At 39.2% G+C, this 24,653-nt stretch overlaps 1 protein-coding gene across 1 annotated transcript in view; it reads right to left on the bottom strand.

Moving 5' to 3' along the window:
* The window catches only part of nos1 (nitric oxide synthase 1 (neuronal)), a gene marked incomplete at both ends in the record, with an annotated part of 47,663 nt that extends 30,320 nt beyond the window's left edge, over positions 1-17,343 (bottom strand). The window contains 5 exons of the mRNA XM_079250802.1: positions 78-240; positions 2,058-2,203; positions 8,762-8,899; positions 12,863-12,956; positions 16,640-17,343. Coding sequence (XP_079106928.1) covers positions 78-240; positions 2,058-2,203; positions 8,762-8,899; positions 12,863-12,956; positions 16,640-17,343 — 1,245 coding nt within the window. The remainder of the gene's footprint in view (positions 1-77; positions 241-2,057; positions 2,204-8,761; positions 8,900-12,862; positions 12,957-16,639) is intronic.
* Between the last annotated feature and the right edge of the window lie 7,310 nt (positions 17,344-24,653).

Here is a 24,653-nt window from a genome sequence, read left to right as displayed (position 1 = left end):
GAAACTGTCAAACCGTGTGTGACCACAAAGCTTTACTAAAAACAACAAGTTATCACTTTAGTCATACTAGATACAACCTGTAGTTTGGACCACTGAATCCGTCCAACGCATCGGGCAGCATTCCTCCAGGCATGCTTGGCTCCATAAATTAGTTCAGTGTCTTTCAGTTGGTAAGTTCCTGAAGCTTCAATCTCCTTAGTCACCTCCTCCAGTCTGTCCACATGAGCCTTAGAGCCATACCTGTAAGTACGGGAAAGTCCACAGGCACATCAGCACAGCTAGCACAATAGGTTGGATTATTGCTCTTCATATTTTATTTTTCAGGTGCTGGCACAATGAGGGCAGTTTCTCTCTCACATATGATGCATACACGCACACACCCAAACCCACACACGCACACACAAAACAACATCTTTAGAAATATGAAAAAGGTAGGGGAAAAAAAGCCATATCTGAATGTGAGAAAAGAAACAATGTGTTGGACATTAGCAGGACTGGTGTCATCGACCGCAGACACCTGCTTTCAGGCTCTTTCTCAAATTCACACGCTGCCAAAACAAATTTCATGTCAGATAACAGGATGCCTAAAAGCTCCTCCATTAAACAGTGATATATTCTGTGAAACAGGTTGTTTTTTTTGCAAATTGGACAGCCTCTAAAACTTTGCCCTTTTCCACATTTTAACATCAAAATGAGTCCATAAATCGCATTAAGTCTGCAGCTGGGACTCAGAGCTGGAATAGATAAATAAATCATGAAATAAGACAGTTTTATGTAGTTCAGGATAAATCTTCTGGCTCTTCAACCCCAGTTTTGTCAAAAAGCAAAAATAAGAAACAAGTTTAGTGCGATGATTCCAAAGATTGCAACAAGTGAATTAAATCTGATGAAGCTCAACAGAAGCTGACGTTCTGCTTTTCACTTGTGCAGTTTGCACACATCAGCTGTAATTTGAAGAGATGTACCGTACATAATGAATTTTCCCTGACATGGAGATGCAACCATAAATACATAATACAGTATACTTCCTGTACAGAGAGGCAAAACCATTACTTTTAATGATTTGTAAACGTTGAAACCCACAGGTTTTGTCCAGGATATATTTTAATGGTAGTGCAACCTCTACCAGGTAAAAATGTTATTTTTCTACATTTTGTAGACGTCTTATCAGCGGCTGTGAGATCATAACAATAATCACAGAATTGTTACAATAATTTAATGCGACTTCCAAAGTCATTTAAGAAAGTGCCAACATGATCATCTCATACAGTGGTAGCTTACTAACAATGAGTTAGTTCTAATATCCCCTGTAGTTAGGTGAACATGCCTATGACAGGAACTCCAGTGACAAGACTCCATGACCTTTAATATCTCATCCAGGTTAGGATCATATTCTGGTCTGGATACAGTGTTGACATGGCGGATAATGCAAATAGCTGTTTATTCATATGTGTTCATGGTCATACTTTCATGCTTACTTTTGATTATTGGGTTATTTTTTGTGTTGAGGAACTTTACAGGACAATGAAGTTATTACATTAAACTCTGCCTAAAAGAAAATGAACCATTGATGCTTGCGACTAATTCAGGTCTGAATTAGTTAGAGATTAGTAAACCACTCAATACTCCTAGTTTGTTTGAGGAACAGAAAATCTTACTACTTAAAAGGTAAAAAAAAAAAAAAAAAAAAAAAAAAAAAAAAGTATAGAAGTGTAAATATGACGTTTTCATGTCTTCACTGCAACCATTTCATCATTTAAATCCACTGTATCTTTACAAGGGGGGTGCTGTTATGTAATAGTTAAGATGACAGTTATGTTGGATATTTCCAGGTAAGAATATATGTGATGAATTATTATTATAACATTATTTCCTGCATGAAACCATGACCATGTTTTCCTTCCAAACAATGGAATGTCAGACGGGTAAAACGCTTTTTCAAAAACTGCCTTTGCTTCGTTTTTCCGTCTTGTGTTTCCTCATTGTTTGTGTTGCCCCACCCTGTAAAAGTGTAGTGTCATCCCTGTACTTCCCCAAGTATTATTAGCTGTACTTGCCTTTTGATTGAGGTGTAGTACTGGTCTATGAAGTCTGTAGCCAGGGGTAGAAGCTCCTCTTTGGTTCTGACCTCGTCTGGTTTGCGGATGTGCTGGTTGGGCATCATCACAGAACCATTGCATACATTTTCACTGCAGATTGGGATCTAAAAAAGAAAAATGACATTTGATGTTGCATTTTGCATCAATATTCTATTTTTTCCCTCCTTTGCTATAGCGGCAAACTTTACAACTTCTTTACAAGTTTCTGTGCAATGAATTTTATGTTTGAGCTATTTCTTTAAACTTGAAAATCATCAGAATCAATGAAGAATAAAAGCTGTTGTCATATTAAACCACTGAATGCTGGTAAGATAAAACACCAGCTTGTGTTTTACAAATAAATATGTGCAAGTAAATTACATTCTGCTAGCAATGCCATCAGTACATTACATGTCACATTAATACCTTCTTCCTGCAGTTCACAATGAAACATCTACATTACAGAAAATTTTACAGATAAATATTCAAACTCCAAATAAAAAGAGATTTCGTCAAGATTTAGACACTTTGTTCGAGCTGAATCAAACCAAACATGAGTGCTGAACTCTTAAGAGATAAAAAGGGATTAAAAGTGTTACATTTTCTTTCACTACATCACTCATACATGGCTGGCACTTGTGTTAATGAATGCGTAACTCAGTGACTCATAGAATTGGTATTCTTCCATTAAGCGGTGACAGGAAGAGAGGAGGGAAGGCAAAAAGTAGGAAACTGACAAATGGAAGGAGAGAATTGCTCATTGCTCAGAGCAACCTTGTGTGGTCACTTTAACATGATTAAAGCTGAAGTCGGCTGTCACTTTGGTTTGACTTCACCAGTTCAGACACGGGAGACATGACTGAGCGGGAGCATATGACAAAAATGACAGGCTTGCGTTGAAGAGGAAATTTGATGATGGCCCCAGAGGTGCTAAAACAGGCTCCTTACACAGCCTGGCACAGAGCAAGCAGTGTGTTTAAAAAAAAAAAAAAAAAAAACTTTTGTGACCTTTTGAAAAAAAAAATAAAAAAAAATGTAACCACAAATGCAGAGGAAGAAAAGAAATTGCTGGGGTAAAAAAAAAAAAAAAAAAAAGAATTCAAAACTGACATCAAGCAAATACAACAAAGATCATATCCAGCGTGATGATGGTAGAAATGGGGGAAATGGTTGAGTAGGGTTTTAAAAATATAACAAAGGAATCAGTCGTGCTCCAGTACGTCCGCTCGTCATACAGCTCTGGGCTTTCATGCAAACCAGCTGTCCTTTTGGAGAAAGATGGATCATCTGTGATATATAATAAATCTGAGGACGCTATTACAGGCCATTCATTGAGATGCACCCAACAGCTTGTTCAATAAGTCACCAAAGCAATTACGCTGCTGTTTGCTGTTTACAAATGGCTGCAGTGTTCTGGAAGGTGAATGCTAAAACACAGTTTCACCTTGTGTATTACCAAAGGCTTTGGAGGACATCTTTAGCTGTCTTACTGGGCCCATGAAGATCTTAACTACCCTTCTTTCCCAGTGTTCCCGTTGCGTGTTTGTACTTGTCAGCGAAGGTGTGTGTGTTTGAGCCATAGACTGTATATAAAAAGATGGATGGAGCCTCCGTGACGTCACCCATTGGTTCCTGAAGAGCTGAATTGAAGCACGGTGGGGCGGTTCCTACCGTTCCTACCTAGCGTCATGCGTGTCGTCTCGCCCGGAAAATACAAATATGGGCAAAGAGGTGGAGATGAGAGGGGGGCCATGAGTGTCATGGCAGATGATTGACATCAAGCGAACTCCGAGCTTTCTGTAGCTAAGAGCTTACCGAGCTAACCCCGAGATAACAGGAGCTAACCAGCTAATGGAGGTAAGTGGGCTAAAGCTATATCACATTGTTAACCGGCTAAAAATCGCACTTGTTCTGCCTTCTTCTTACTTGAATCCAGAGATTGGTACCTGTCCATCAAAAGGACACGCCCCTAAATATGACGAACTTTGAGATTAAATTACTTTTAAACGAGTGAGTTAGAAAAAAATTCACTCCCCTCACAGTTGTCATGAAGGTAAACCTGACCTATAAACCTAAAATGGATTTTTGAACCAGGCTGTAAACATGTTTATTTCTGCTGTGAAGTTGGTCTTTTTAACATGGGAGTCTATGGGGATTTGCTCTGTTTCGCAGCCAGCCCCTAGTGGATGAAGGGGGAACTGCAGTTGTGTACTTCCGCATAGGCTTCACTTTTAACCACCGGAGGTTGCTGCTTGGTTTGAGCTCATAATTTTCCTTTTTTAGGACACAAAGACACAAACCACAATGTGCAGCAGGATTGAGTTGAGTCCATACAGGCATCCTGCGATGGACCACCAACATGTTCAGGGTGTAACCTGCCTCTTGCTGGGATTTCTGGGATAGCCTCCAGCTTTCCCACGACCCTGAATTGGATTAAGCGGTCAGAAAGTGAATGGATGGATGGGAGTATCCTACCACTTTCTTTATTGCAAGTTTATTGTTCTGCAGTCTTTTCTCTTTACACATAACCTTCGACAACTGTCACAAATGTCTCACTATCGGTTAAGAGGAAACCACTTGACAGTCTGCAGTCAAATACTCATATATAATTAGCTCACCCCGAGTATCTGGGTTTCTTTGCTTTCCTAAGAAGTGGTTTAGAGGTGGTACAGTTGGCCGACTACTGATCGCTATGCCTTTTCTTTCCTCATGAGTTTTGTTGATTGTGTTTTGTTTTATGTTAAAAAGTTTAAACTCAAATCAGATTTTTTATTTTCGCTTTCAAAAGTAGTAGCTGCGGCTTCACATATAGTTTTGTAATTTAGAGTAATGATTATAAATATATATTAAACTAGTGTAAAATTGCATATTTTCACTGCAACGGTTTCATCATTTAAACCCACTATCTTTACAAGGGGGGGTGCAGTTACGTGATAGCTGCAGTGAAGATATGAAAAGTGTCAAAAAAATATGTAAATTTAAGCCGATAATAAAGATGGAATTAAATACATATAAAACAATAACTGATTTCTTAAATACAATGTATATTGTGTATGATGATTATGACTGGTATTATATTTAGGTATTTGGGTTTGAGATGTGCTAAATTTCCTGACCAAATGCTGGTTTTTATATTTGCAGACACACAGGGTGTGGACGAGAAAAGTTTTTAAGACCATCCAATACCTTTTTCAAAATTTGAAAGCTTTGATTATGTATTAAATATTAACTGGTTTTAGTCAGAAAAAAATAAAAATAAAAATGCAATGACAGTGATAGAAGTGATGGTACTACCAATATGAGGGAAGGGCTGGATAATGCGATATTTACCAAGTGATGGCAAAGTGTCACATCACCAGTCACCCAAAGTTCTTCAACTTTCATTTGAGGAAGAAAATTTAAACAGCTTAACAAGCCACATGTGCAGCACAAAACACAACCTGTATTAAACACATCTGTAGCTGCAAATGACAGAATGATAACGATCCCAAAATTAGCCCCAAAGAGTTTGACTGCAGAGAAGACAGGCAGGATACCAGTTTCAATAAGATATGCTAATAAGTTGAAGTTTAAATGCATACATCGGACACAAAATGAGGATTTTTCAGTAAATTCATGTCTTCAAAGGTTTCTGATATTTATAACATGAAGTCAGAGGACAGCACAAGTCAAAGTTAGCCAACATGGTCCACACCAGGGGTGTTCAAAGTTGGTCCTTGAGGGCTGGAGTCCTGCAAGTTTTTAATTTATCCCCGTTCCAACACACCTGGTTCCCATTGGTGGATCCAGCAGCCAATGAAGTTCTGCATAATGACTGATTCATTTGAGTCAGGTGTGATAGATGGAAAAAATGCAGGATTGTGGCCCTTGAAGACTAGAGCTGGGTACCCCTGGTCTAAACTAATGTCTAACTAGTCTAACTAATTAGTCATCGAATTTTTAACTTTTTTTGTTTGTTTTTGCTACATGAATTGATTTCCAATGTGTTACTGTGAATCCTGCAGGTTTAATCCTCGATAGCTACAGTTTTTATGTTCTTTTGGGTGACGTTTGTCTTTTCATAAGCGCCTCATATGAATCTCTGCCCTGTTTTCTTTCAGGCTGCAAAATGTTTCAAGTTTCTTTACAGTAGCTTCTTCTCTGGTTTGCATGGACAGTCTTATGTCTCCTTTTTCTTCTCTTCATTCCCTCATTTATGCGAGCTCCAGAAATAACATGTAAAAACAAACAAAATTAAGAATAATACTATTATTGATTATGAAGCAAGCCTTACATCCACAGAGCTTTGCTTCCTACATATCCGTTAATCTTTCTTTGGCAAAGTAAATTTGTTTGGCACTACATGCCAGTAAGACCATCTTTCTGCCATAATGCTGCACAAAACAAGGATGGAAAAAATAGGCATATTTCACAAAAAACAGATTTTTCAGCTGTTGATCTTTATTGTGTCACTTGTGTTTTACTTTCTTTCCTTTTAAAACATAATAAAAAAGCTGAAATTTTGGGGAATTTAACCCCAAACTACTGTTGCACCTTTAATTCAGGATCAATGGTAAGAACTTCAGACGTCTAATTTTTGTTCATGAGGGATGTCAGTCTGGTAAAAATGAGCTGCTTTTCAGATCATGTATAAAATGCCTCATATCAGTTTTCAGCTTGTCATGTCATGATTCATGAATTCGTGAGGGAAAAAAATCCTGTAAATATACTGTGTTCAATTCTTCAGCACTGTTTTGTAAAATACTGAGTCAGTAAAACCATGTGAACCGTTGTTGTACAGTAAATCAGTGAAATGTTAGTTTACTCTGAGGACGCTCCCCGTTTTATAAGCTGCACCTTGATTTGCCTAACCTACCTAACCCCCCTGCTTTCTGGCTAAATGAGATGAATCACCACCAGTTCAGGCATGAGCTATCTAATGTCTCAATTGGTAGTGACAAGCAAAGAAAATGCACACCATGCTATGCTATTATACTTCAATATACTTGACTTGCAAATTATGTGTTGTAAGTGTGCATGCTGACTGTTCATTCAGTCAACCAAGACAGCAATTCATGTTTATTTGCCTTTAGGATACCAACAAACACCTCATACATGTCTCAGTTGTTGGTTAAGCTACAGCTTGTAAGCTTTACATGCTTTGCAAAGACTTACAAACAGCACTTCTGCCTGAATTGTGATTGCCATGTTTGCCTGCAATTAATGTTACACATAGAACGGCACTCGTATTTACCTTTGTGTCACTTAAATTAGTCTGTGCATGCACAACTAGTTTTAAATTTGCTACCTTTATGAAACCAATTCATCAACTGGACCGGTTTGCGTTTCAAGAACCATCCAAATAAACACAAACAACGGTGCTGGAGGCTGTTTTATTAAAGCAAAAGCTGTAAAACAATGTTTTTAATTACCTGCAAACATTCATTTAGTTGATAAAATGTTTATTCAACATAAGTACACCAATGTCATGCAAACAGACAAGATATAATAGTGTTAGATAAATCAACCATTTGTGTCTCATTTGTTTTCATAATTGCATTAATTGTGGAATTTCGTTATGCTATGAAAACAAATTGAAGACTGTATTTACTGTCCATCAGTTGCGTCGTTCCATCAGTGACATCAGCCTTTTGAGAACCAATGTTTTTCATAAAGACCTTTAACCTTAGTGCTCTTTTATTTATTTATTTTATTTAGACCACCACAATGAAAACCTTTGTTGCTTTGCAGTTTAATAAAATAGTCATGTACTAAATCTCCTTTTAATTCAATGTATATTTAAAAGGAAGCAGGAGTTTTGAGAAGATTTTGATGGGATGACATGCTGAACTACTTCACGATTGTCTAAGAAAACAAAATCACAACATCAGTAGCCCTCAGTTAAATTATTTTTTAAGTCTTTTTTTTTTCTTCTTTTTTACAAACCCAGATTTCTTTTGTTTTTCCATAGACTTTTTCAGCCATTTTCTGGATCCTTTTGGACTGTATCACCTGGTTCCTTCCCTGACATGATTTACAGCGCATTTTAAGTGAAAAAATATTAAAACAACTTTGGGAAAATGGCAAACATGTCACCATGCATCACAACTATCTAAACTAATGGTTCCCATACTGGCAACTATGGAGGGCAAAGCCAAGCTAAAAAAAAAAAAAAACGAAAAAAAAAAATCAAAAAACCAGGCAATTCAACAATCAGGAAAAAATAAAAACAACAGAAGGAGGTCGGGAATCAAGAGTTTAAATCTGGGGTGCCCAAGTCCAGTGCTCGGGAACTACTGTCCTGCAACTTTCAGATGCAAACAAACAGGTCTGCCGAACTGAATGACATGCGAATAAGCAAATTCAGTCATTTGCTTCAGGTGTATTGTAGAAGGGATGCATTAAAAATGCCTGCATTGTAAATCTCAAGGACCAGGACATGGGAACTCCCTGGTCTGTCCCTGTTTTTTTTTTTTTTAATTTTTATTTTGCCTCTTTATTTTAATCCTTTTTATTTCAGCTTAAGAGTCACAGGACAAAAACAACCCCATGTTCCAGTTTAACACTGTCTAATTCAACTATCACAGCATTGCATATCTGAACCTTCCTCAGGTTTGCCACAGAGGTTGCCACAGTAACACACACAAATGCTGAAACAGATGCTTTGATCAACTGTGAATTGAACTGGTCTCTATGCTTCTTACCTTGCTGGAGCTGTGGTGGAGTACGTCACTGTAGACCGTGCCAGTCTCCCAGTTCTTGATCTTTACAAAGCGGGGGCATTTAGAGGGGCTGCCGTTCTGCATTGACTTAATGGGTGAGGTCCTGCCCTCGGCTGGAGCCTGGAAAAAAAACCAAAAAACATTTACGATGAGTCATATGTCATGACTTTATAATAGTTTGACGCTCTCGGCACTTCTGGTTCAAGAAAGTTCATTTATGTTTGACAGGTACTTATATTGGGGAAAACTAAAGAAGAAGATGGAAAAAAAAAATCAAACCAAACCCCAACCCTCCTACCATCAGGAAGTGAATTTAAGTGCAACCGACCGCTTGTGACAAAATTAAAAGTAAACAGAACACATTTCATCCAATGTATTTCAGCTGAAATTCCCTTCAGATACTTCGAAACAAAAGTGTGCTCACTCACTGGGAAAAACACTGAGCTATTGTGCTTAAGTATCTCCCACAATCTCATGAAACCATTACAGAAAACATTTGCATTCTCTCCCTTCTCCACTTCGGTTTTATTTTCCAGTCTGGGACAAAGGCAATCAACTCTTAACAGCAGGTTGGTGGTAAGCAAACTCTTGCCTCACTGAGTTTTTCAATAAGTGTATCTATTGACAGATGAATCGCTGCAATTTAACCTGAAAGCCAACTGTAAACGTTCCCCTTAGAAAAGCAGCGAGTGATTGCCAAAGATCACAGTAATCAATGGCACACCTTGGAAGCCCTTTCATCTCCATCTCCAGGAGCATTGTTAATTACACAGTGGAGCAGTTTCTGAACAACGGGAACACAATCATTCTGCTTGCTTGGGAGATGAATACCGACAGTGTAACACTGGTTGGGTCCTACCATAATTTCTGGTCCTCTCAACAGCAGAAAGCAAAAGAGGAATGTTTCATGTTCTAACAGCTCTAACCCCTGCTGTGCAGCTCAGACGTGACACATGATTATCACTGAGTTGTGGACAAGATCATTGTACCGTAAAGAGACTCTGTGTTAATCAGGAGGAGAGAATCTGATGTGGAGAAATAAGATTTCTTGACATGCATAAAAAATGTAAGGCTTACTGACCAGAGGCCAGATTTGGCATTTACATTTAACAAAGTCACTTTTTTGTTGTTTTATTTGTATTAATACCTCATGCAGGCTCAGAAGAATTCTGTTTACACAAATTCTCAACTTGTGAATGTCAGTGTAGTCCAAGTTTACACATTTGCAAAGAGGCATCTTTTAAATGCCAGTGTCAGAAAAAAAGAAAACATCTTTTCTTGGAAAAGTTTTACTTTTGTGAGGTTTGGGAAAATAAATCGATCGAAATAAAATAAATGACAGATTTTCCAGTTGACTAATTCATAAATGGGATCATATTGTGGAGACATATAGCATACTTTGAGAGGTTTTCTTTTGTTCCCCTTCATGGAAGCAGGGCATTAGCGCTAGATTTAGTTTTGTTTGTAACGAGTCTCTACAGTTACAGGAAAACTTTCACGTTGCGCCAACAGCATAAAACTAGAAAAAGTTCTTTTCTCACACGTGTGAACATTGGCTGAATGAAAAACAACAGCAAAATATGATGTTATCTGCAGAGACAAGATGAATAATGTTAAGTTTGTTTATTTTTCCTCCCAACTCTTTGGTTAAAAAAAAAACAACAAAGTATCCATTTAGTATATGTTTGACTTGGGTAACAGGGTCCAGTATTTCTTTTAGAAAACTTGGAGTCACAGGACCTTTTTTTTTTATTTTTTTTTTATTTGTTCATTCAAAAACTGGTTTCCTGACACCAGTGTCTGAGGGCAAACCTGTCTGACTCATAAGGACGCTTCTAAATGGAAAGTCAGGGAGAGAATTAGTAAGAGTAAAGCATGACTACTCCACCCAACAACACTGTAAATTAGTCTTCAGTAGACCATCTCTGAACAGTCTCTCCTAGAACTGAAGCAATATACTTAAAACATAGTTTTAAAGAGTAATTTACTCAGGGAAAGCAGCAGAATTAATATTAAACGTCTAAACTAAACCCTAAACTTTAAAAAAGTATTCATTTTATGGTCATTTACACATTTGCAAGTTCAACAAGCTATTTTACAAAAAGAAATGGCAAGGCCATACTCAGACTGGGAAAACAGGAGGCTGCAAATATGTAGTTATTTTAAAATAGTTAAGATGTTTTAACTCTTAACCAGCAGCCCTTCATTTGAGATTTTTTATTTCCTTTTTATTTACAACTGCACAGGTTTAAAAGCACATTAAGTTAACAAGTGGGTTGTGCTGATGGGAGTTACTGTACCGGCATAAGTTCAGTGTTTGATGTGCATCTCCTAACACAGGTCAGAAAACATAAGCCTTGCAGCACTGCAGTCCATATATTGAGGATTCAGTACAAAACTTTTGTGTAACTTTTCAGTGCAGCTGTCATACATCTGCACAACAGCACAGTCATGCAAATATGATAAACTTGCATGAATGATTCTACACAAACCACTGAAAGACAACCACTGGGTGCAAATGGAAATATTTAAATGGAAATGCTTGAATGTGTGTTAGCTGGTTTGTGGTTTTTATTTCTAGTCTATGAAAGATCCAGTTATGATGATGTACAGTCATCAATGTCAAGAATAACACATGGTTGTAAAAAAAGGGAGTGTCCATGGTGCAAGAAATGAAGATACCAGAAGTTAATCTGATGAAGATAATTACATAATGGGGGATAATTACCAAAGTCTTTCTGGAAAATGCAGTTATGAAGTAAAAGTTCCTCATCCACCCATCAATTAAAACTTCTGATAGGAAGTTGAGATGATTAGCACAAGATAGGGGGTAGATGAGATGAGATAATGGAAGGAAAGCAAAACACAGCCTGACAGCCTTAGGAGAAGAAAGATGTCATTTGTCAAAGATTTTTATGTCTAAGATTTCCAGTTTGACAGCTTACACAACTGGTGTAAGTCATCACAAACTGGTCTTACTTTATAGATCATTCTTCAACCTATTCTTATTAAATTATAAAATTAGAGAGGAGGAGAAGCTAAGGGTGAAGCCATATGGACAATCTGTTACCAAAGTGAGAAAATGGATTTGCCGGTTATCAAAGTCCTATCTGAAACCTGGAGTACGTTGACTCAATTTGACTCATTCTTAAAAAAGAAAAAAAAATAAATAAAAAAAAAAAATAAAACTTTTTAGAAAAAAATTAAATTAGCTCAGTGGCTGACTTCATTTTGTCAAATTAAACACCTACCAATGAGCTATCCAAGTGGGCGTCAGCCTCCATCCAAACACCTGCAGGCTACATTCTTGTGGCGTGAATCAGTGCCTTTCCCATCTAATGGATGCACCCCAAGTTCACATCTTCTGACTTTCCCATCCAAACACGCACACACAATCAAAGCCTTCACACTATCACCATCTTATTTTCAGGTTTGAGATGCTGGATCAGGTTAAAAAGGGGGCCACATTTAATGGAGAGAAACAGATCAGCAGCTGCATGCATTCATTTGGCCTCCTGGGAATCATTTCAACACATCCGGTTCCATCGATGAAGGATTGAGCAATCCAGAAGCGGATGGATAATGCAGATCATGTGCAGATTACAACGCTCCCCCCCCCCCCCCCCCCCCATCCCATCCCATCAAAGACACTCAGACCGGTGACCAGACCCCTCAGCATGTAAGGCGTAAGCTGGATTTAATGCTGCACCAGTGTAGCGCCGGAAGGCTCCAACAGTTTGGGGAGAGGATCTTATCCAAAGTGTTTGTATGTACAAAGCTGCAATGTGGACATGCATCCTGAGATAGTAAAAACATGGAATGACGCTGTTGTGTGCATTATGGTGAAAAGCTGGCAAGCTAAAAGATGAGCTAAATCAGTCATGGGTTCAAATGCATTAAACAGCTGCAGATTTCTTTCTCTACAAACTTGCTTTAGCACAAGCATTCACACAAAGAGGAAAGAGAGGTCTCTTCACAATATTGATCTTAAGAGTCACTCAGGAGGACAGACCATTCTTAAAAAATGGTCTCCTTCCCTTTAAATTTGTAAGAACGCTGAGTATTTATTGTGCTGTAGCCTACCTTGTCAGTATTGTGCACCACCGGCATGTTTTCCAAGATCATGTCATTATCCAATGCCAGCTGGGGGGACGTGCCATTTCCCACGCCGAGGTCCCTGGAAGTCATAGAACATTTTCTGTCAGGTGTGTGGACTCACATCTTTTGTAAACTAGGCTCTCATTTCAGTTGAAAACCCCCAGCCAAACCACACACAAACATGGAAGCACATTATTTGCAAAGACAACTGCGCACACTCCGATCCCAGCTAAATGAGGAAAAATTCCTATAAGCTCCACGCACCAACATGGGAATTTCTTTGTTTAAGACACAGTGGCTGCGTAGAGGTGTTAGACAGCCATGGGTGTGTGGGACTCTGGGTCAGTAAATTGTCTCAGCTACAAACTTCAGGTTGAGATAATAAAAACTAAAAAAATGCCCTAAAGGTTAACAGAAGGCATTGCATTTTATTTATCTATTTATTGCTCAAGACTGAATCTGTACGTCACAAATTAGCTGCTGACTACGGTTTGAACTGTGTTTGCACAAGGAAGAAAGTCAGTTTTAATCCTTTTCTTCAGTCACAGATTCAAATAGGGGCACAGATGTGTAAACATACAATAAAAATCAAGGCTTTCACCCTGCTAAGATGAAAGGCAGCAGATATGAACTGTGAGAGATCTCACTCTGAGCTGTGACTACGTGATCCTAAGAGACTGAATGAGGAGGAGAAGGGGGTCCATGAGCTGCCGCATGAGACATGAACAATTACGCCAAACTCTTCTGTGTTGAAGTTTGACTCCCTCCAATCGAAAACGCCCACACACATTTTGCCTCCCTCTGCCTTTCACACTCGCCCTCCCCCTCCCTCCGCCCCCACGAGCACGTGTCCATGCTAATTGTAAATCCTCACAGGCATCCTTTTTCCCTTTTCACACTGCCTGTCACATCTCCTCATTGCTGCAAATTGTAACAGCATATTCGTCCCCAGAATTTGACGTTGGAGTTGAAACATGCAGAAACAATGAGGGAAGTTGCATGTGTCTTTTGTGCTGACTGATGGAAAACATCATCTGCTTCACACTGAAACGCAAAAATATGGCTGCTTCTTCTCTGAAAACAAGCGACATCCATTCTGTTATTATGATTATTGGCTTTTCTATCGATTCCTGACAAAAGAGCTGATGTCTTATTTTGATCTGAGGCACAAATTTAATGAAGTTCCCCGACTTTGCCATCTCTGCACAAATGTCAGCAAGGTGTGAGCCACTTCTTTTGACAACTCCAACACCTTTTTTGTTCAGAAAAGCAGAAAATCAATCACACACAATTCTGCCTGTCAGGTTTGCTTGTATAAACCATCACCTGAGTTGGAACGTCATATGAAAGCCATCTTCTGCTGCTGTCTCAGGGAAAAGCGTGCCTTTTTAGGGGATACGAATGAGCTGGTTGAAAGATTTACTGGGAGATCAGTTCTGCAATTACTGCAGAATTAAAGGTCATTAAGACGAGCACTGAAGAAGGCACAAATATGTTTATGTTCAGTGTTAATCGTGTATCATGATTATAGTTTGATGCACTGTGATTAGAAACATCAAGAAAATCTCGTAGCAATATGAGACGGTGAAAAAAATTGTACAGATTTGTGAACATCATCTTTTGCAGTGTTATTGAGCAGAACAGTTAGTCTAAAGAGGAATAAAGTGTCACCACACTTTGTAAAATAGTCACAATATAACGGTTGTCTCATTTCAGTGTCTTTATTTGGAGACTGATGGCTTTTGGGGATTCAGCTACAGAAAGGACTCAAACTGAAAGATCCAGATTGATTCATGTCCCACCTACTGCTGTATTAGACCCACTTCACCTTCAGCGGTCATTTCAGCGGTGTTAGTCTCTGTGTTCTTGTACTTTTATAAAACTCTTTAAACATGATTAAAGTTTTTGTTAAAAGTTTGTAAAATGACATTGTTTGCACTAAAACAGGGTTCATCATAAAGCAACCGTTAAAATAAAGTTTTCCAGGATTATGGTTGCCAGGTCCAGCGTGGACAATGTCCTGCTGAAAAACATCACAATAAATGTTTCACTGCCTTACGAGAATAAATATACAGATGAAGTCATCAGCATGACCAAATAGTTTGTTTTGGGCTACTTCAGATTTCTTGTGCCAAATCATCACGATGCATTTATTAAATTTAGTGCAGGGATCTCAGACTCTGATCCTCTGGGCCATTTTCCTTCAGGTTTTGGATGTCCACCTGCCTCAACATATCTGACAAACTAATGGATCATTGTGTAAAACTTAAGCTGTTGGATGCATTTATTTTGAATCAGTAGCAGTAAAATCATCTAAAACCTGCAGAACATCAGACCTCAAGCACCAGAGATTAAATTGTGATTTACTGACAGCTGGGAACTCTGCGTTTCCATTCTCTGCATCACAAGAAGTACAAGGAAACAAATTCCTAAGTTGGGAAGTTGGGTTTCTTCAGCCAGATAAATTTAGAAATGGTCTGAATAACTTCTCAATGTTTTCTTTTCTTCGGTTTTCTTTAGATCTGCTCGTTTGAGGCAGCCATTTACCGTAAGATGCTTCAAACAAACAACTTCCTGTTTTTCCAGTTCACCTCAGCACAATGGTTTGCCTCACCATGTGTTGTGGTTTTTTTCCTTTTAATGGCGTGAATCCTCGTAAAGCAATGATTCACTCACAGCATATTTATGGCTGAGACAGGGATCTGCATGGCTCGGTCAAGAATGATATTGATCCAAACAGACTGTAGTCCAAATCGGATTTCAATTGGTTGTGGGAATAAGAACAGCGGAAAATCGAGATGCCAATAACAGTGCACTGTGTAGTCCATTTTGACAAGCTCAGACACAGAATATCAGCTCTGGCCAAGAACTCTTCTGATGCGAATACTTAAAAGTATTCCAAATGCAGCAATTACAAGTCTTCAGGAATCAGAAAACAGCTCCAATTAAATGTTTTAACAAGGCATTTAAAATATTAAAAAAAAAAACTTTGGCCAATTGCACATGCACACATCCACTACTTTCTTGCAGAAATAACGTGTCTGACCTTCAGAGGGGCTGCTCGGAAAGCGTTTGGATTTCTTGTAAACTGATGGAGAATGACACGTTTGTGACAAGCTTTCTGATGCAGAATGCTAATTGGGTTCTACAATGTCACATTAATAGAAGGAACCAACATCCAGTCCTAATGAAGCACTGTATCTGATGGCATATATCTGAACTGAGGCAGATAAATGCAGATCGCAATGACATTTTGACATATGTAGATTACTTTGTGAAAATAATAGTGGGAAAAAAAAACAGTTCCTTGACATCTCAGCCTTAATCTACTTTTCAGCATTTTTGATTTGGATTAAGTGTAGAAAGCTGTCAAGCTGTTAGAAGACATTTAATTGAAGCTTTATTGCTGGTTTATATAAGAAAAGCTGCCAACAGAAGCAAAGTAAAGTCATTTTAGGAGAGAGTTTCTAGCAGCCAACGTACAGGCAGTAATTTACCCCACACGCTGAGTCATAACAATGATATAGTATATAAAACCTAATGCGACACAGATGTGTTGGGTTGTTTAGAGACTGCATGGTGGCAATGTGATAGAGATGCTGTCAGTATCCGAACAGAGTGAAAGTTATTTCACAAATCAATAATCTCCGTCTTTAGGGAAGTGATTCGTATGCTATCTGGGTTACAACTGCAGCGTCCACCGTTTGAGGCATTGAGGACAAAAGCAGAGAAACTGAGAGATCAATAAGATACCAAAATTACCATGCCACTTGAATCTCCACATCTCTCCGCCCAGCATTCCTCTGGCCTTCTCCATTGATCTCCTTTTTGGTGCTTTTGATTAAGCGCAGAACCGGTTCAATCTCCTTCAGCAGCTCGTTGTTCTCCTCCAGCCCGTTGCACAGCAGAGCTCCACGCCCCCCATCCTGGCCCTGCACGCCTCCCCTCTGCAGGAGAGCCTGGGTGATGGATGGGGAGGACAGGTTCTCAATAGCCCTGAGCTGGGGCTCCCTGTTGACCTGTTGCAGCTGCCCAGGGCTATAAGCGCTGAGAGGCGACCACTGGTCGTACGACTTGGAGGGAGGGAAGGCGGGGCGTGTGATTCTCACTGTGCGCTGGCGGCCATCCCCTGATAGGGTGGTCTCCAGGTGGGTGGTGAAGCCCTCAGGCCCACGAAGGATGAGCACAGCATGGCTCTCGGGTGACACATTCTTCAATGTCTCCAATGCCCGTTCATAGGAAAGGTCCACCAGCGGCTTGTTGTTGACAGCCAACACAATGTCGCCCACCTGCACCAGGCCACACTCCTCTGCTGCTCCGCCGCGAATGAGGTCTGACACAATGACAGGCGGCTTAGACAGCCTCTGCTTCACCAGGAAGCCCAAACCCCCAACCTTCCTCTTGAAAAGGCGCACAGAGATGATATTAGGTTGCAGCTGGCATACTGTGGGCTCTGACTCCTGCATCGTGCCTGTGTGCAATTGCCTGTGCTTGTCTGTATATTTGTCCCCAGGGATGTTTCTGAAAGGCAACACAGAAGAGAAAGAGAAAATAGTTGGAGTTAACTAGAGTGTGCTGATTTGTCATCAAGCAAACAGTTTATTTGAGTCATTAAGGCAGTTTAATGAGGTTAACTTACACAGGTCAGCCTATTATGCTGAGATGGGAAAATGTCAACTATGCCTTTATTGTAGAAAATATAAACTCTATAATATGCTGCCTGTAATTATCTAGAAAAAAAAAATGGTGAGACAAAAAAAATAAAATAAAAAAGAAAGAAACTGTTTTCTGCCAGAGGTCTCTCTACAAACAGCAGATTAATTGTTGACAGCGGGGGTGTCAGGATGGGATATAAAATGAACATCCACTAAAGCCTTAATCTTTCCAGCCATGGACGGGTCATGGGTCAACCTCTGCTGGATGTGTCTGTGACCTCAAGCCCTTGGACAAACATTGCAGGAAATCTGATGCCACAAAGATCATTACATGTGTCGGCTCTAGGCTTTGGAAAACTAGACCTGTATCATGTGGGAGGAAGCCGTATATCAGCCAAATGCAGAAACACTGCCAGGTTTTCTCATGTGGCATCATCTCAGATGGACAAAAAGACAGTGGACACATTTCCTGTGGTCAAACAATTTCACATTCACTTTAAAGAAACCTAAACTGACATCTGGCTCTTCGTGCCAAAGATGAGACGGACCATTCAGGATGCTATAAATGAAAGGCGCAGAAGTACTTGTGATGTTATGCAGTGAATCAGTGTCAGTGAGATAGATTGCTTGCATGAGTGTGAAGTTAACATTGATATTGAGGTGTATACTTGCGTTTACCATCAAAATGACATCACTTCCCTGAAGGCATATGGCTATTTTTTATTGCAAAAGACTATATAAAAGGTCTCATTCTGCATTACTTCTAACAGGTTAGCTTTGTAGATACAGCGCATGACAGACCTGGCAGCAATTCAGATTCATCTCCTGATACTGAAGAAAGATAGCACATTAGGAGCAGGAGAATCAAACAACAACCATGGGCTCCTGGGCAGCCAAAATAGTGTGTAAAACCAGACAGATTCCTCTCAGAAATTCAAAGCATTTCTATCTAAAATTGATGAAATTCTAACTATTTTGTAAAGGGATGCTATTTCTTATTCTTTCTCATTTTGAAAAGAACCTGCATCACAGTTACTAAAACATGGATCTGACTGTTGGATCTGACAAAAAAAACATGGGAAACTGATCAACAGTTGCATTAGATTTAGTATCCAAATATCTTATCTGGTATTTTTGCTTTCTGACATTAAAAGTTAAGCACTTTGCTGTAATTATATTGACATCTACATGTCAACAGGCAATCTTTATTTTACCTAAAGATGACACCAGCTCTCTTCCATCTGATCAACAGTAAAGTTAAATAAGACATTGTCATGCCATTTTGGTTAAGAACATCAATAATTCAGCACCACCATGGCATTCAGCGACATCCCTGACAGGGGATATTTACAATAGATTAGTATTGATTCAGCAGGTTTTGAGATCAGACTGGAGTATTTTAACAGACAGGAACGTTCCTCTGCATTTCCTCCACCTATTCTCTCCATCACTAAACACGGAACTGGACTCGTTTTTCACTAAATTTCATCCTGTTCAAGTTTCAGACACTGTCTGCTTAAAACGGAGTACTTGAAATCAATTGTCTTTGCTATTTTAACTCATTAAATAGTTGTAGCTCAGACAGACTTTAGATTTCAGCAGTCAGGGGAAATGCCAAGGCGTCTGGGTGTTTGCTTTCATTCATGTAGGCTGCATCGTTGCATAAATCCTAGCAGTAAAAATAAAACAAAAACAGGAATGAATCCAAAGCCGACCCCCCCCGCGCGGTTTGTTCTCCTCATATCCTCTTATTTCACTCCATGATTACAGTTTCCCTGCACTTGAAATAACTTAAAACGACAACCCTGCTTTCCGACTGACGCTTTTTACTCCATTTGACGCGAAGCCACGATAGAGAAGAAAGCAGTTCTTAAGAAGAGAAAAAAAAAAGGAATTGATGCATCTGGCCGCGTGGGTGGCTTTGTCTGGAATGCACAGCGTGTCAGATGCGCGAGAGAAGCTGCTCCCCGCGCTCGCTCTGCAGTCTGTACAGGAGAGCAGGATCTCTGCGCGCGGCAGAAATAATTCAGCACCAAGGTCAGCCTCCACAACAGCTTGAGAAGACTGCTACCTCTCAGTCCAGCTTTTATCACTTCAGATGCACTAAGACTATAGAGGAATTGAGAGGGGGGTTGAAAGTCCTTCCTACAATTACAAGTCAGAGGGCATATCTTTAAATGTTAGGCTCCATAAAACCCAACTTCTCCAGAAGAAAGCCTGTCTTCTGACTGGCACCAAAACACAAACAGGCCAGCTAACCAGGCAGCATGTCTTGATACTTTGCATGTCAGTAAATTCACGCATTTCAAATGATCATGTTGTGAGTTTATGGCTCGGGTCCTGCGTGGCTACTGCGCAGGATTTTCCAACTTGCACTCAACACTTCCCACTTCTCTGTAGCTGTAACCCCGCTGAGATAAGAAATTGCCAGTAACTGAAGTGGAAATGGACCAAAGTCTACGAATATGGGGATTAGAGTATTTTCTAAGAATACTGCGGTGGCCAGCTTTGGCGTGATGATCAATAATGGATTGAAATGTTTCCTCTGACACTAAAAAGCGTTCATCACCAAGAACTGCTGCTCCTACACTAACCCCGTGGGGACTCGTATGGATGGTTATGAAAAAGTGTACGAATATAGAGTCCCAGAAATTAGATAATAAACGCACATTGTTTTTCCAGTTGCATCCTCTGCTGTTATAATCCAGAGTCATTCAGAAACGTTAAGACGTTAAATCTCCATTCATTTCTTCAGCTGCAGAAGGATTTCGTTTGGAAAAGCTTAGCTTGTCATTTGTATTCTTGGAGATTAAAAAAAAAGTATGCAGAGGCAAATCAAATCACGCATTTCTTATTTTATACATAGGCAGGACTTCTTACACTGCAAACAGATTCCAAAGGTCTGTCACGGATGCGTTTTGTGGCCTGATTTATTAAAAACTGCTTTGTTTATATGTAGCTCACGTGTTGCATTATTTTGCTCTCTACCTACCACCCCCCCCCCCCCAAAAAAAAAACCCCCTGCAAAATGGCAATAAAGGACTAACAAAAGCCACAAAGCCATTTTCTATCCTGTTAAAAGGTTGATCTGGACGTGCGACAACTACAAAGGTGGGTTATTTTGGATGATATCAGTATGCAACAGTGTTCAAATGTCAAGTTTTAAACCCCTACCTTCTATTAAAGCAGCAAAATACACATTTCCCCCAAAAACCCACAAGCAACGCAAAGAAAAGGTCTAATTTCTGAGCGAGACAAAACAAAACTTCAGGTTGTTTAAAAAAAAAGAGAAGCGTGAGAGGAAAGCAAGCCTTACAGAACAGAAGCATCTGAGGACCTGAAAGACGTGGGTTTGTTGTGTTATAAAACATTAGCTCAATAGAACCGTAAAGAATATGGGAGTTATATATAATAATAATTAAAAAAAACTGTAGTTTTATTTAATCTTGCATTACTTCTCTGACACAAAACCAGGAGAAAAGGTTTGTTTACCAATCATGAATTTTGAGTTTATCTAAGCAACAAGTTCTGGTGACACTGTAGCATGGGGTTGGAAAAACTAAACCACCTCAAATCAGGCTGCAAAACTAGTTTTTATCATTAATATTATTACTATTATTATATTAGTAGAAACACAGGAACGAACAGAGTTCATTACTTTTGGACGCAACATCAATCTTTAAGCGCGACACTCTCCATCAGCACCGGAATGCGCAGCTCCAAAATGTCCAAAGACTTACAAGAAAAACTACAGAAAGCGCAGATTTCGAGCCGCAACTTACCCCTGAGAACAGGGTCGCTGTCACAACAACCTGCAGCGGTGAAGTTGGGATCAAACTCTTGCGTCTTTACCTCAGCAGCGGCTGCACAGCTTTCTTAACCATAAAAAAAAAAGCGTCTCCAAGTCGCATCAACGCGCTCTGCCTCTCTAGTGACGAGGCATGCTTGTGCCTTTCCGCGCACAGGGGCGCTTTATAAATACAGAGCGACGGGAGACACTGTGACGAGCTGGGAGGGAGACGTGCGCGAGCATTTAAATGAACTGCAAGTGGATTTAGTCGGCTATCGTCATCTCACAGCATGCAACAGCGGAGTCTTCTCTCATTCCAGCCTGCCCTCAGACCCCAGGGGAAAAGCAGAAGGCAAGGTGTATCACTTCAACCAGCAGGTTTTATGTTGGGATCTCTATTATTAAGTCAAGCTGAAAAAAAAATTTAAGATTTTTTTCAAAATATGTCCTGGAAAAACGAAAAGAGCAGAATTCTTTAACTTTGAATCCACTTATAATGGATCTACTCCATAAAGTCAAAACATGGAGTGTCAAAAGTAAAAAAAAAAAAAAAAAAAATCATTTTATCTCAGTTTGAGGATGAACACAATGACTTTTTAGACATCATACCCCTCAAACAAAAAAAAAAGATCCCCATTTCAAAATACCAAAATGATTAGGTTTGTAAAAAAAATAAAATTTAAAAAAAAAAAAAAAAAAAATGTGTGTGTAGTGTAATGTTCACCTTTAAAAGTTTTTTTTTTTTTTTTTTTTTTTAAAGGGATCCCTTGTAAATAATTGCATTTAGTTATCAATTTTTTAGAGAAAAGATGTGTGTGTTGTGGAATAAATCGAAAGAGTTTGGATGAGCAGAAATCAGAGATTCACTACAACTTTTGCAAGTGAGAATAAATGGATAACATGTAAACAAGCACAGCCAGTTTTCAGAAGGAAGTTAAGAGAAGATTTTTCTTTTCTGTTTGTTTGGCCCCGTGATTCTCTTTGTTAGAGTCCAACTGTCCCGATATTCAGGTGAGGCAAGTCTGCAGTTATTGTTCCGTCTTCCACTATATAGGTACAAGCTTCTTTCAAAATGTTAAGCATGGCAATGTACCATCAAACTGCACAAACACCAAAAGTTGACAGTGACAAACATAACTTCAAAAGAAATTAATAAGGAAAAGACTGAAATACAAGAAAAGAAAAACTCATTTGGGTTCAGTAACAACAGGTCTGCAAGTATACACAAGCATCTCGGAGAGGCTTGACCTTTCAGAGGTAAAGATGGGGAAGAGTTCCCAGGTCCTCAGGTGGCACTGCATTAAAGAGAGGAGGAGCTTTGTGGTGGAAATCACTGCGTGGATGCTGAAGACGTCTGAAAGCCATTTTCAGTCAAGAGTGAAAGTTTAAACCCACCCAATGGGGGAAAAAATGCGTGGAAACAACAATAAAAACAACAAAAAACGCCTTTTTTGCAAGAATTTGAACTCAAGCTAAATAAACAAATTGTAAAATGAGTCAAAGTCTGAAATTCATTTTGAAAAATCAAAGATGTAGCAACTTTCAGGCCACAGAGATTGATGTCCCTTGTTACTATGTTTTTTTTTCTTTTCTAAATATGTCCAATTACATAATTGCTTTTTTGCTTTTTTTCCATCCTGTTTTAGACTTGAACAGAATTAACTTTTGCATCCAGTGCAGACAACTTTCAATCAAGAAAGCATACAATGAAACGTTACACATCAAGAATATAATAATAATGAAAGAAATAACATTTAGATTTTTGCATTTCTGTCTAACCCAAGATCTGAACTGTTGTCTCTGCTGCTGCTTTTTTTTTTTTTTTTTTCCTGTTATTTATTTCTGTGGTGGAACCTCGGGGCTTTTTATGAGTTAGTTTCCCCATGCAAACACTTATTTTTACAACTCTCTGCATGATTCAAAATATCATTGGAGTGTGTAATGTCCATGCAGCTGCTGTCATTCTTTCCTTTACGTTTGAGCTTTCATCTGGAGCTCAAACATTGGATCACAGCATGACTTCTAAGTCAGTCAGCCTTTGTTTAGACAGTCATTTCCATTAGATTTTTACCATGCAAACTCTTACGCTTTTACAGCAACATGTCTCTACAGAAAAAGGAAAAATAAAACAAAACAATGAGTGCCATTGAAGACGAGACTCTCCAGGAGAGTTCTTCTCCTTGTGTGGTTTCTCGTCTTTCATATGATACTGAGATTTAGAATCTTATCATAATGAGAAGAAACTGTATGAAATACAATTTTTCTGCTCTATGATTCATCTTAAAATGTTGTTTGATCCTTAGTCTAAAAGAAAAGAAAAACAACATGCTTAAGCTGATCTCACAACTGGGTTGCTACAAGTTCTCTTCAAAGAACTTTTTCTTATTGTCATATAAAAAGAACCTCATTTAATCATCATCTCTTCTCTGGATTATGTTCACATAAAAGCTTCTCCTTTGCACGATCGAGTTTTAACCCACATTTGCATCTATCCTGGCAAACTGCTCTTCAATAAAAGGTTTCTGGAAGTGAACAGATTGAAAGAAAAATATAGATAAAAATGAATAACTGGAGTGAAAAGCACAGACACGAGCTGCATGCCAGTTTATGATCATTTTAAAAACCCATTTCCCACATTTGCTGTTATTTTTTTTCTGCATCAGGACAAAGCTCTACATCCATTCATCCAACTAGTGTTTCAGTTCGTTCTGTCTCTCAATGACTACAAACTGTACGGTTGAGCATTACCCCTGCTCACAGGGAACTTTTATTAACAGGCTGTCTTCACAACACGGCACGCACATTATTCATCTGTGTGCATCACTTAATTCCGTCCGGGTATGAACAATAAACAAACATGCAATTCTCATTGCTACAACTAGCATTCATCTCAAATGGCAGCAACATGCGTCGAGGTAGTGCACGTGCTCTCAAACCACCGACACAGAGGACACATGGGACATCCTGGCACCTCAATCAGTCATCGCCTGCACAAACCTTTGTCAGGGAAAATTAAAAAAAAAAAAAAAAAAAAACAAAGCCAAAAAATAAAGGTAAATGTTAAACTTGAGATTAGAAATGGTTACCCAAAGACTTAAAGCTTATCCCAGCAATTAGCAGGCAAGAGTCTGGGTAAGTCCCAGACCATGTGATGGACAGGTCACCAGTTCATCACAGGGCCAATGCAGACAAACAAGCTGTAATAATTATCCCTGGGGAGCATTAGAGTGACCGATTGGTATTTGTATGGTGGGAGAAGCCAGAGTGCTCAGGGAGAGCCATGCTTACATGTGGAGAACATGCAAACTCTGCACAGAAAGGCCAAAGTTCA

Source organism: Telmatherina bonti, assembly GCF_933228915.1.
Source record: "Telmatherina bonti genome assembly, chromosome: 13".
Classification (NCBI taxonomy): domain Eukaryota; kingdom Metazoa; phylum Chordata; class Actinopteri; order Atheriniformes; family Telmatherinidae; genus Telmatherina; species Telmatherina bonti.
The sequence above is the reverse complement of the archived record's forward strand: the minus strand, read 5'-3'. Positions and strand labels throughout refer to the sequence as shown.